The sequence below is a fragment of the Siniperca chuatsi genome, linkage group LG17, assembly GCF_020085105.1.
Source record: "Siniperca chuatsi isolate FFG_IHB_CAS linkage group LG17, ASM2008510v1, whole genome shotgun sequence".
In the NCBI taxonomy this organism is placed as follows: domain Eukaryota; kingdom Metazoa; phylum Chordata; class Actinopteri; order Centrarchiformes; family Sinipercidae; genus Siniperca; species Siniperca chuatsi.
Window position 1 is genome coordinate 12,047,311 of NC_058058.1, and position 13,364 is coordinate 12,060,674.

Here is a 13,364-nt window from a genome sequence, read left to right on the forward strand (position 1 = left end):
GAGCAAACTTGCTTCACGTGCTTTGAGCATTTTATTTTGTAAAGCTTATTTTCCACATTAAACAAACTTAGTTTTAACTCTGTGTAATGCAGGAGCATTACTTTAGCATTTTAGATCTTGTATACCCACAGCTCAATGCAAAGTTCAGTTACTTTTACTATGAGTACATTCTAGGTGAGCTTCTTCTTGTTCTTACTTTCTTGTGGAGGTGGGGGTTGGGGCAGAATCACAGGCCAAAAGTTTACTGTCTTGCTCAGAGAGAGACAGCTGATGTCACACCTGATAGTGACATGTTTACTGCCTTATTCTGTGCTTTCACATGATTTCACAGCTAACACTGGAAAAGCTAAATTGTATATTTATGACAATTTAGCCTTGACGAGAGTCTTCCCCCCATATACATTCTAAATTTCCAGCTGACTTCCTTCCGTATTTGTCCTGTAAAGGAGACCAGAGAGGAAGTGTTGTTGAGAAACTTTATGTGCAGCTTTATGACGGTCTGTCTTTTTATGTTTGAGTGAAACAGAGTGAGTGTGTCAAAGAGAGGAGAAGACAAGGCACAGGTCACGTGTGTGTGTGTTTGTCAGTGACCGTGTGTTGGTGTCACAGTTGAAACTCTGGATTGTGAAACTGGCCTGAGAGAGAGAGAGAGAGAGAGAGAGAGAAACCTGACACTTGTCATCTCAGTGATAATATGAACACTGAAGGGATTGCTTGGTTACAGGTTTCAAGAGCAATAGGTGCGTGTGTTTGTACCTGGTGTGTATAGAAGTACTTCTACAGCCTGAGGTGCAGCGAATTCCAGCGAGGGATTAATTTTGTGCTTCAGCGTCTCTGCAGTCGTCTTGGGAACCATCATCGGCACTAGAGAAACACAAACCACTGTTAAAGAGAGGTTACTAACCTTCCACAGGTGCTGAATGCATAAATGCACACTGAAAACCCCCAATTAAGAATAAAATTCTCCACAAAACCTGATGAGTCATTATGTACTAAAGAACACAAAGTTTCCGAATGATCTCAGACCAATCTTAAATGAGTCTCTTTAGTATGCAAATTTCAACCGAAACCAAGTCATTAACCTCCACAGCCTACAATAATTGTGTTTCTTTATGTATCAGGGAAGCAATCAAACTGAATCAAAGCAAACTGAATTTATAATACCTTCCATGTTGACAAAATGGGTGGGTTAATAGTGCTCCAGATGGTTAAAATTAAAGCAAACAGTACAAAATCTACAACAATAATCATTACCATCACCATCTTCCCCCTACCTTCCATCTTGATGCGGTCAAAGTGACTCAGCCTCGAAGCAGCGTAGATGGCTTTACTGCTCTGAAGGCTGCCCACTACAGCGTCCATTAACAAGGCATTGGTCAGAGCCTGCTGCATATACTGGGGGTCCTGGAGACAAACATCCATTTACTAAATTCAAATTTATCTTGACATGTAGCACCTTGCAAAAAAGTAGACAGAACAAGTGCGTCACAGGTATAACCAAAGGACAAAAAAATAATAATAATAACAAAGATGGCCACTTTCAAATAACTTATGTTAAAGCAAGTCTAGAAAAACTGATTTTAGGGTGTAAATAGTCATACGGATTCAATTATAAATGTGAACAGGCTTCGGTGAGAGCACACTACATTATTTTAAGGTCTTACAAAAACAAGCAGTGATAAAGATAAATAATGTGTCTTGATTATTTGGTTTAAATCTTGGTGCAATGCTGCCAGATTTCTTGACAATATTGCAGCTTAGCTTAAGTGTATATTCATAATATACTGGAGTACAGGAAATATAAAAGAGAGAAATGAGCGGACTGAGAGACAGAGATGTTACAGTTACATCATCTGGTTTCACAAAGGAAACCTCTGTCTTTGTTCAAGTGTGTATATTTATGTTCATGTACGCCTCATGGTATTTCAACCGCACCTACTAAGGTCACTGATGTTTAGAATGACGCGCATGTTAGGCATGCGCGCACACACACACACACACACACACACAGACCAAATTATCTTTCTTTCTCATGCATTTATTCCTCATATTTCTGATTCTTTCTTTCCTCCCACACACATATACCCTCATACTTGAAGCACACACACACTCACATACACCCTTCAGTTACAGCTTTACCTTGTGTTGGTCAGCCATGTTGCGTCCGGCCCACATCTCTTTGACCATCAGGTTCCACAGCTCAGTCTCCGTTTTCAAATTGGCCTCGAACGTCTCTTTCCTGCCCCGAACACGCAGCTTCAGGCTGGGGATTCGCAGGAGCAGGAAGGGAGCCGAGGACACTCTCACCTCCTGCAAGGAAAGAGACGAAGACGAGATCAACATACTTAGATTGAACCTGGTGCCCTGACGGCATATATTTGCATTTTTCAAGCTTCCAGTCCTGATTGAAAGCACTTTCTTTAACTCCTCTCCTCACCTCTCATAACTTTTCTTCTGCTCACTTTAATCTCATTTCAAAAACGTCTTTTGTCCTTCCTTTTGTCTCACCTCTAAGTCTCGGTACTGTGCCACCTCCACGTATCCTGGTCGTCCATCGGTCAGCAGGAAGAGCCGTCGCTGAGTCATGGCGATCTTCCCCACACCGCGGCTCGTCTTGACAGAGGAGGACAGCTTGAAGACGCACTCGCTGGGCTCAATGTGCTCCAAGACAGACGCTGGCAAGCATACCTGAAAATCACATAAAAAAGGAGTCAGCTGATTTCACTGACTTGTCAACTGGTCAAGGAAAACCTTTATAACAAATATGAGTCTTTATTGGCCTTGATGTTAAAGGATGTTAAAAAATAATACATTTACAAGAATAGTTTTAGAATATTGTCCAAGTGCTTGTTAACCAAGTTCAGCTCAGTTACCACAGGTCTCCCCAGAATTTCTGGGTTTAAGGGTGATAACAACTCTAAAACTGTGCATTACTACAGAAACACAATTTGTGTTTGCTAAAATTATATAAGAATGTGCATTTAACACCCTAAAAAAGTTATTATAAATCAAATTCTTGTCTTTTCATGTGAAATAACTATCTCTATAAGCTCTTTTGGTGTTTTACTTGATGAAAAATTGTTGGAAAAATTATGTTCATTCAGTTTGCAGTTACGATAACAAAATCAATTGGTATTATCAATCAATTAAATAGTTTTGTTCATTGCAAATGTCTGCTAACTCTTAATCACAATTTAGTTTACTCATAGCTCACATATTTCAATATTATTTGAGTTGCCACTTTTTCCACCAACCATATTAAGATCTTTTCTTTACAAAAAAGATTTTCCAGACTTACTACATTTAACTGTCAGATCAAACACTCAGGCCTGCTCGTCCCCCCCCCAATATAAATATATTTATCATGTATTTTTATTTACAATGTGTGTATCAGCCTGATTTTTCAGACAAATTCAGTATTTCACGCATATAACACCAGACATGAAAACTGCTTGCATCTTCCAAGGCTAAGAACAACTCTCTCTTTAAATTCTCTATTAGATACAGGGGATCTCGCCTGTGAAGCACCATCATACTGCAACACAACCTTCCTTTCTCACAACTTTAAATTTATAAATAAACTAAGCTAATACCAGGTCTAATGCTAACACGGTTTCCTTATGCTGTTTGTCGGCCTGTAAGCAAAGGTAAAATAAGCTTATAATTTAAATTATGATCAGCTGACAAACACAAAATATTGATTTTCCATTTATATGTCACACTACCCCATTATACTGTGAATGTGAATATAACTGTGATGGATATAGCCAATCCTGTATATTTAAGATCTGGGCCTTTAAGTTACATGTTACCAGCAAAAAAACAAAACAAACATACACACCTCTTGTGCCTCGGCCTCAGTCTCCTTCCAGATAGTATAGAAGACTCTAAACAACTCTGGACCAACCTGCTTCTGATGACCTGCAACAAATAAACAAACACTTTCAAAATGAGGATAATTTGAAGGTATCCTGTATTACTCTGTGTCAGCAGATCCAGATGACACTCAGTTTAAAAACTATATTTTGACAACTCATTCCAAGCAGTCTAATCTGCCAGCATGCCTGCAGTTGCGGGGTGTCGCCCTAACTGTATTACAGCAATGACTACATACAGTACAGAGTCCATGCGCTCTCCCACACCCAAACATCCCATATAGGCACAGCCCTTTAATGGCCACTGAGCAATAGTAAAGTCCCAATTTAAAAGAAAAGCCTCTATTTTTCAAAATATGTACATAAAACATTCAAGAAATAAAGAATGATCAGCCCCCATGTCACGGATCAACCTGCTGTTCAGCAGTTAATAAGTTAAATTACAGAAGCAAGAGTTTCATTACCGTCATAACCACAGTAGGACAATGACTTCATATTGTCCAAAATTTGTCTTACTTGAAAAATATTCCACCACAATGAGTTACTGAAGGGAAATTGAAGTGATATGTGAAGTCAAGTACTTTGCAGTTGGATGTTTGGAGTTGATAATTCTAATCTCTTTCTCCAGAAGTGGAAAGGAAAACTTGTTGATTTCTCATTATATCCAACAGGACGTAAACGGCTTACCAATAACATAATATCGAAGGCAAGATAAGCCTTCACTTCCTGAAGAAAGATTTCCAGTATGCAATTTTGGCTAAAACCTCAGCTTTTGAAAAAGTATCTAAGCTGCCCCTCTCCCAACTCCCTTCCTCCCCTAGCTCTTATCCTAAAACAAAATAAAATATCCCCTCATTACTCAATCCATAGCTCTTATGACTCAAATATCTTTTCTTCACCTTCCCGTTGACATGCTCAATCTGAGATCCCATGAATGTTGTCACACTGGCTGGCACAACCTGCTACTGGCTGCTTGTCATGTTTACTGTGGTGTTCAATTCGGCTCAGTGCGAGAGTGTCCTCCAAATGTAACTAAATTAAATACAGTACATGACCACTGGAGCCCTGGTTACACCTACAACACCAAACAGCCCTGCATGACAAACTGTCTTTCTTCAAGAAGGGAGTGAGGTAATGATTAACCAGAGGAATAAATGTTTGCCTGGAAAAAGGGAGAAGGAGGGGTATAGAGGGATATTTGTGTGCATGAGTGTGTGTATGCTGAGGCAGTGAAAGCCCAACGCCATGGAGTCTGTTAGAAGAGTTCTACAGGGCAACCGGTTTTATAAAAAAAAAAAAATGGGAAAAGGCCTGAGCTTTACTGTATAAACACACACGTGCATGTATGTATATGCAATATACTAAGCTACTTACCTACAGTTAGAGCATCAAAGAGTCTATGTATGGTTCCTTGGTCTTTTACGATGCCGGACTCCTGGATACATTTCACAAAATCCTCCAGCTGCATGTATTTTTTCGGCAGTTGGAAGCGCTTCACGGCACCTTCCTCGTGCCTGTTGCCATTGCGCGCGCGTTCCCGCTCCTGGTCCCTCTTGACCCGACTGATGAGCCGTTTCAGTTCTGGCCGTCTGTCCGCCTTTGGAGAGATTTTATCAATTATTATTACAGTGCTAATCAATATGGCTATAATCATCAGAATCATCAACAAAGTTCTGATACAGCTCAGAGATTGTGAACTGAGTTATTGAAAACCATTAGAGTCCATTATTTTGTCTTGAGTTAATGGTGTTTCTTTGCCAGATGATATTTAACGCGCTGTACAACTCAACAACAATATGGTTACTTAAACTCAACGTGACCAATATATATCATGTGCACTTGATGCAATTAACAGAAGTGACTTCCGATAACAGCATTTACAACTCCATGACACAGCTCAATAGCAGAGTACAGCACAGTGTCCTCATTCATGATGGACTGACCTGTAACCGCTCAGCTTCTGGCAGAGAGTCAACCAGTGTCTTAACCATCTGAGAAGGGAAGATATCTGAGTCAGTCTTATAAAGACTCTGGAAGTCCTCCAGTGCATCCAGACGCCTGTTGGACACAGTGTTTACCAAACCACGCAGGTAGTGGTACCTAGAGAGACAGATGGATTGGATCATTTAGTTGTCTAGAAGTCAGTTGGTTTACTTGAGATGTACATAATCTGTGTGGAACTTAATTTATATTCAATTAAGGTTTTAGTCTGGGTCAATGATTTTAATTTTGTCAAACTTAGCCCAGTGCAGTTATCAAATTAACAAAATAATATAAAATACAACAAAAAACCAGTTTTTCTAGTTTAGTATTTCCCTTAAAAAACAATGACAGAGTAATGAGCAGTAATCTGACAGAAAAGCCAGATTTCCACTGTTTTGTCTCAGATTTGCAGTTTAAACAGAAGCTAAAGCAAACTTAAGCACACTGCAATTCCTGCGAGATACAGTACCTGGCCAGCAGAGCAGACTCATCATTTGGTGTAGCGTTAATAGCCTTCCCCAGGGAAGCAACCATCTCAGAATAATAGCTCTGGACGTAGTGATAGGCCAACGGAGGGGGGAAGTCTGGGAGGCGGAAAACCTTCACCACTTTCTGAGGAAACTTCAACCCTGGAATGAGACAAAGGAAATTAGAAACAGTTCGACTTGACAGTTCGAATTGATTTCCTTACATCATCCATTAATCTCTTTCATCCGTCAGTACTGACCAACATCAGGAGTCATCTTCCTGAAAGAGGCTGGTCTGTTGGAGCTGATGGCAGTTATAGTGTCATTGGCAGGTTGCTCCAGATTAGGCAGGCTGGCTCCCAGCCTCTTGCTCAGTCTGTCATCAGGGCTGGTGTAGCTGCTGTAGCCAGTCCTGGACAGTTCAGACATGAGAGGACGCCGAGGAGACTCGGTCATCGCACGATTCCTGTAGAAAGAGAACGAGGGGATAGATGTTGAGGTTCAGTTACAGAAGTTTTAAGCAGGTTTAATTATGATCTCTGTTAATATTTATATTATTACATACAGGCAATCTAATTTTCATTTCTGAGGGGCATTCTGTGCAATAACCTGCTGTGCAAATAGATGATCAATTTGTTTACGGTATTTAGATGTTTATAGCTGTGGGGACATTACGCTGGCAAATACATGCTGCCTTTGTTTGAATGACAGCAAAGGTAGAAGACAGATCACCCATTCCAGATATTCACTTCATGAGGGTCTTTATCACCTGAAGTGTTTTCTACTTTCTCTTACACTGTGTACATTTCTCACTTTCTCAACACATACAGATGGAAATGTACAGAAACTAAATGAAATCTGCCAATTATTTTCTCGAACAATTGATTAATTACTTGGTGAATAAAAGATGTCTTGTAATTGCTTGTTTTGTCCAGTCTAAAACCAAAAAATATCGTACAAGACAAAGAAAAGTGGCAAAACCTCACATCTGAGAAGCATGAATCAGCATATGTATGGTATTTTTGCTTGAAAGGTGACTCAATTGATTATCATCATAGTTGTCAAGTAATTTTCTGTTAATCAACTAATTGTTTCAGCTTTACCGGGTTTAGCAAGTATAACAACTTTGGGGCTAGGCTAAGGGCTAGAGTTATGCTTGAAAAGAAGTAGTTTGTATGCCGTGTTGTCCAACCACATCATAAACTAGAAGTGATTATAGTTGTTTCAAACAGCCACACACAAGACGGGGTGAACAGCCAGCCGTCATAAAGGCACACATTTTCAGACAGTCTCTCAATCACTGTGTGAAATGGGAATGCCGGATTGTCGGTTTTGGAAAGTGTGTGTGTGTGGGGGGGTGTTCTCAAGCTTTTCAAACATCCAACAAGCACTTATGATGAAGCATACTTTGCATGCTTTGCATTGTCTAGTTATGTTTGTTGTATGCATTTGTCTTGTTTTGTCTGGCTATGTTTGTTTTTCTTTCTCTCTGCTACTCGGGTCTCTCTTGCAACAGACATCTTGATCTAAATGAGATGACCTGAATAAGCCTGTTCTAGAGGCTGTTCTACAGGCTACAACAGCTCTCTGACACCTCTGCTTAAATGTTCACATGACTGTATGTCTCATGTGAGAATTGTCCCTTAGCTTGCACTTTTATCCCCTCAGTGTTGCCTGGTTACCTGAGTCCCTCAGTTATGGCCATATACCAGCATCATACCTGTGTGCATAGTTACGTGTGTTCTGCTCCATGCGGCTGAAGCTGTCCCGTTTCCTGTTCAGCCTGTCTCGCAGGAATGAATGGAAGATGTGAGTTTCTAATACCTGGGGACAACAACAAAGAGAATCATGCAGCACAGACTGTCAGAGTTTCTGTGTGTGCTAGTGTGTATGTCTGTGCATCTAACTGTGTGAGTGTACCTTCTTGTAAAAGGACTGGTCTGCTGGCTCCCTGGTCCTCAGGAACTCCTCACTGTTAAAAACTCTGTGTTCATGGTTTAGAAAGTCCTGAACGCCTCTGACAAAGTGATGAAAAATGACAGATGGACAGAGGAACAGTTAGACAAAACATACAGAAACAGAGAGGAATTGTTTCATTCTCACTCAAATTAGACTAATATATCTTAATGTGCTCTAAACTTACACCTACTGGCCACTTTATTTCCTAGAATCACAACCTTTTGTAAAAAAGCACAGCTGTGTGCATGACACACACACACAGAGCGTTACCTGAAAATGTTGACCACTAGTTCCAGGGTGATATTTTGTATCTGTGCGTTGAGGCGTGTCTGCCAGTCTCTGCGTTGGTATCGCAGGGCATTGGCATCAGTGCCCGCTCCGAGGTGACACAGCTCCAAGTCATAGTGAAGTTGGAGACACTCTGCCCTAGACACAAAAACAGTATGTATAGTCCAGAATGGCCTAACAGGACTTTTATTTTATTCAGTCATTTAAACTGTGTTCTCTTTGTAATTTGATTTAGCAGGTATTTAGGGGGTAGATTTAATTCTAGTTCCAAATCTGTTCCAGCTTTGACACAAGCTGAGGCTCTACTGCTAGCCTGAGAACCAGACAAATTTGCTGAGCTCATGTTTCATTTGCTCTGACAGATACGTCTGGCCCCCCTCTCATTAATACAGATTTCCACCCGCAGTGGATCTGGTCGGGCCAATCACAACCGTTTATCTAATATGGGGCGGATTTGATGCGATGACTGACTTAAAGTCACACGTCACGCTGCTCTGATTGGTTGACTGCTCAGATCAAACTGTCAAACTAGGCAGAGCTCATCAAACATGAATCAAGATTCTGTTACTGCATTGCCTATTTCCTGCCTCAAATGTTTTCAGAAACACATTATAGTGTACTGTTTAGCTGTAATTTGAGAAAGTTTGTGACCAGGCCACCATTTTTTTACTACTTGAAAACAGACCAAGCACCGCCCCAACTTGCATGTGTCACTCAGCATGTTTCGTTGCTCTGATTGGTTGTAGGTCTATCCAATTGTGTCCAGAGGCAATTTGGTCTGTGGCTCTTGATAACGCCCCGTCAAAAATGAACTGAGAGGTCCCAGACTAATACGCATTTGCGAATTAGTCTGGCAATGTCAGGCTACTCTACTGCCGGTTCCAGCGCCAAAATGATTTCTAGTAAACATTAATTCAAACACATAGTGTTTCTGGCAACAAGTGTATTTAATTGTTTTATTTTACAGTATCACTCAATCAAAACAAAAAATAAATCGCCAGCAGTTTACTTTTACATTGTGTGTGTGTGTGTGTTTTTGTTACCTCGACATAAAGCTCTCAGCTGCAGCCAGAGGAATAGCTGGTAGGTCAATGCTTTCAGACCATGACGACTGAATGATGCCATCATCAATATTCACCAGGATTAGTTCTTCTGTCTCCTATACACAAACATAAACACACACACGTATTGTAGGTACAATGGGTACAATTCATTACAACAGTCTGACTGTGCCCTGCTCTGTTAGACTAGACAGACAGCTACTGCTAAATATGTGAACTAAGCTTCTGTAAGACACTGAATAAAGATGAATGCAGTGGAGAATAAACAGTTATTGTTAAATAACAGTTTTTAACAATAACTGTTTATTCTCCACTGCATGTATGTGAGTATGTCAACCAAGACAATTACAAAAAGTCTGGTCATTTGAATTACACACTAGCAATTTAAACAATACTAATGATAAATCTGATGTTAACTACAAACCTTACACTCTGGGAAATGGCCAAGACATTATAGGGCAGAGTCAAAGCTATATTTGTTTATCTTGTAAAACATGTGTAAAACAATCTTTTCCGTCCAATAAACAACACAAGATTCAATCATAATCATAATATGTCCTCCCTTTGGATATTAACTTGATATCAACTTAAGCCAAAATCCCAAAACATCCAACATTGCTCCCATCATCTTGGGCAAGACAGATCAGATTTGCTGACTTGACCCAAAGCAAGAAAGCCAAGACTTTAATTCTTGATGCTGATAAGAAACAGTCTGTAGTGAATGGTTGTACTCACTGCAGCAACCTCTTCAAAATTACTGATGTGACAGCCCATCATGAAGGCTGTAGGAGCCATGAGAAAGTCCAGCATTCCTCGAGCCAAGACAGGAACATAGGGCTGCTGCCAGGACAGAGGCTGAAAGAGATATCAGAGGAACAGAAGGACAGATGAAAAGACGGATGAGGGAAGGCTGCAGGAAGTTTTATAACACTTCTTTAAGGTAAAATAAAATGATGGCAATTGTAAGACACAATGTTCCTCCTCTACTGACCTGCAGGTACAACTGCAAACTCTCTGCGACCAGAGTGAGTCTGGCCCAGTCAGCAGAGAAGAAAACCAGCCTCTGCTCTTGAAGGAGGCAGGACAGCACCTAGAGAGAGGAGTGCATCATACGGTTAACTGAATATAGGATTTAAGATGTATTTAAGATTAATATTTAAGATGTACATGATGACGTGCTTTACTTTACATCCAACAAACATGAAGGACCTGCCTATACCTCCCGTCATCTCTCGTTTCTCCACAAATTATCCAGAAACACAGTAAAAGTACCTTTGTATGACTAAATAAATAGAATTTAAATCACTTTTTGAGTTCTTCTTGTTTATATGCCATTCAATACCAGTCTCTGCATTACCTGGAGCAGGGTTCTGTGCGTGAAACTGAGGAAAGGTAGATGCAGGTCGATATCGATAACAGGGCTGTCCTGATCCTGCCTTGATGGAAGAACCACTTGGAGGGGACGGAGGCTGAATGACTAACACACAGTAACATACACACACACAAACATATATATTATTGTAAAGATCTAGCAATTGAAATTGGTCACACAAATACAGATAGAGAGAGAGGTGAAAGAAAAGCAGACAGAGAGAGGTGGCTTGACAGAGGGAGAAAGTGTTTTCTGACCACATGGAGCTGTCCAGGAGGTGGTAAAGGGACCAGGGACAGCTTAGCTGAAAATTCCTTTATTGTCTCCTCAAAGTCAGCTTGTCTTGCAGGCCGCAACTGGACCAGGAGACTGAGAAGATGGAGTCGGGGTGGGAGATGCAGAGAAAGGGTTTAACTTGTTAGGTTATCCGTCAGCTTTCCGTCAGCTTTATGTATTTAATAGAAATTATTACCATGACAAGCAGTCTCTCAGAGCATTGTAGTAGGGGAACTTGGAGATGACACACACAGCAAAGGGTGTATAGAGACGGGACTTTGATGAATTCCACCTGTGGCCATTCTGGACAGCACCTTCCTGACAGGACTGACAGGGTAGACAGTGAGACAATGAGAAACAACTGTCTACATTTATTGGATTCAATGTGTTTTTATGTTTGTGTGAGAGTGTGTGTGTGTGTGTATGTTTGTACCTGTACAGCTCTGTAGTACTGCACAACAACTCCATGGGTTCGGTTCCCAAAAACATCAGTGAAAACCAGGAAGTGATAACTGTCTTCTCTCTGTTCACTGGCTAACTGGAGTCCACCTAGCCAATGGAAACCAAGAAGTCTCAAGATATGCCACTAAGGAGAGGTGCGCTGTTTTCTGTCTCTACCAACCATATGACTAAAACGCAGCATTACACACTTCAACCTAATTGTCAATGCTTCACATCAAATCCAACGCAGTGGAGAACAGACCCAACACAAAACTGTCCTAATACCAACAGACTACTCTGTTCTTCGAAAGAGTAAGAGGGGTGGAGCTGACATGGCAGGTAATCTCAGTATCCTCTTTTAAATCTCTTCTTAAAACTCAGTTTTATCTTATGGCCTTTTCTTAACTGATGGTTTTTGATGTAACTGTAATGTAATTTTTAAGCACTTTATTTTGAAAGGTGCTATATAAATAAAGTTATTATTATTATTATTATTATGGCTGCCACTAGAAATGGCAGTATGCAAATACCGCTTCTCAATGTCTCTGATTAAGAGAATAATAATGTCCAACAATTTGAGATGCGGCACTAGAAACATAGAACAGGCCTGATCCAGGACTTTTGTGACAATGAGAGGTGGTGAAAAAGAGGGCTTGCAGTGTTGTTTTCATGGAAATGGAAAAGTTGTAACCATGGAAACAGCTAGGGTGTCAGTAATAAAAGACAATGCATAATCTACATTGTGGACTAGCAAGATAGTGATCCATGACGGTAGCTATTGAGCCAGCAAAGCAAGATAACAACTCAAGATTATGATCTGGGACTGGCACTGAAGAAGTAAGAAAAGCACCCCTGGCAAACGTAAAACCTTGTTGCTTGAGATACAGTCACTGCCCAAAAAACATGTTGGTCTTACCAGACTGTTGTATTTATAGAAGAACTAGATGTGTCTTTTTTCACCTCAGCAGTACGGCTGTGTTGTTCAATTCAAAACACGGTAATGTTAAGTTTGTCACAGAGGAAACACACTATACCAGGGAAACAGAGCTGTGGCAAGGCGATGAGGTCCAGATCCTTTGGAACACTGATGTCCTCTGTGGCTGAGGACATTTCAGTACGACTGGTTGTTTCTCCATTAGGCAACACCTCTGCAGCACGATCTCGCCTCTTCTGCAAACAAACAAAAAAACAACAAATATGGATTTTATTTCCTGCTAAATGTGATCTAAAATGCACAGTACTTTTTCCGAAAGACCATTCACAAAACAGAAAGGAAACAATTTTCCAAAAACAGTTCTTTTCGTATAGAACTGTCTCAGATGGACCGTTCATGTATGAATTTGTACTTGCAGTACAGCATGCTGTTTACCTTTTTGATGAAGCTCCTCCTCCTCTGGACACGGCTGAAAGCTGGACCAATCAGCTGGCTGGAGTTGGTCTCCTTGGAAACAAAGGGCGGGGCATGGACCTGAAGTACCTCAGCTTCGAGCAGGGGGAGTTCGTTCAACTTACTCTGCTGATGAAGCTATGACACAGTTTGGAACTATTTAGGGTTATAGGTTTGGCAACCTAGAAGTCACTGTACACATTTACACCCAACGCAAAATCTATTCTAATGTCTTAATAAATTGCTTTTCGAAGC

At 40.6% G+C, this 13,364-nt stretch overlaps 1 protein-coding gene across 5 annotated transcripts in view; it reads right to left on the reverse strand.

Annotated features, from left to right (window-relative positions):
- dennd3a (DENN/MADD domain containing 3a) overlaps positions 1-13,364 on the reverse strand; it is a 30,740-nt gene that overhangs the window by 7,091 nt on the left and 10,285 nt on the right. For 2 of the 5 annotated variants that reach the window (XM_044172748.1, XM_044172746.1), the window contains 21 exons: positions 13,092-13,247; positions 12,757-12,892; positions 11,715-11,830; positions 11,478-11,608; positions 11,263-11,374; positions 10,991-11,110; positions 10,625-10,723; positions 10,369-10,488; positions 9,616-9,731; positions 8,555-8,710; positions 8,246-8,342; positions 8,046-8,149; positions 6,586-6,791; positions 6,328-6,487; positions 5,819-5,975; positions 5,250-5,472; positions 3,842-3,921; positions 2,509-2,688; positions 2,140-2,310; positions 1,275-1,404; positions 757-864 (listed from right to left, as the gene is read on the reverse strand). In XM_044172748.1, the coding sequence (XP_044028683.1) occupies positions 757-864; positions 1,275-1,404; positions 2,140-2,310; positions 2,509-2,688; positions 3,842-3,921; positions 5,250-5,472; positions 5,819-5,975; positions 6,328-6,487; positions 6,586-6,791; positions 8,046-8,149; positions 8,246-8,342; positions 8,555-8,710; positions 9,616-9,731; positions 10,369-10,488; positions 10,625-10,723; positions 10,991-11,110; positions 11,263-11,374; positions 11,478-11,608; positions 11,715-11,830; positions 12,757-12,832 (2,662 nt within the window). In that variant the 5' untranslated portion in view covers positions 12,833-12,892; positions 13,092-13,247. Of the gene's footprint in view, positions 1-756; positions 865-1,274; positions 1,405-2,139; positions 2,311-2,508; positions 2,689-3,841; positions 3,922-5,249; positions 5,473-5,818; positions 5,976-6,327; positions 6,488-6,585; positions 6,792-8,045; positions 8,150-8,245; positions 8,343-8,554; positions 8,711-9,615; positions 9,732-10,368; positions 10,489-10,624; positions 10,724-10,990; positions 11,111-11,262; positions 11,375-11,477; positions 11,609-11,714; positions 11,831-12,756; positions 12,893-13,091; positions 13,266-13,364 lie in introns of all 5 variants that reach the window. The other 3 variants (XM_044172750.1, XM_044172749.1, XM_044172747.1) reach the window with 3 other exon arrangements.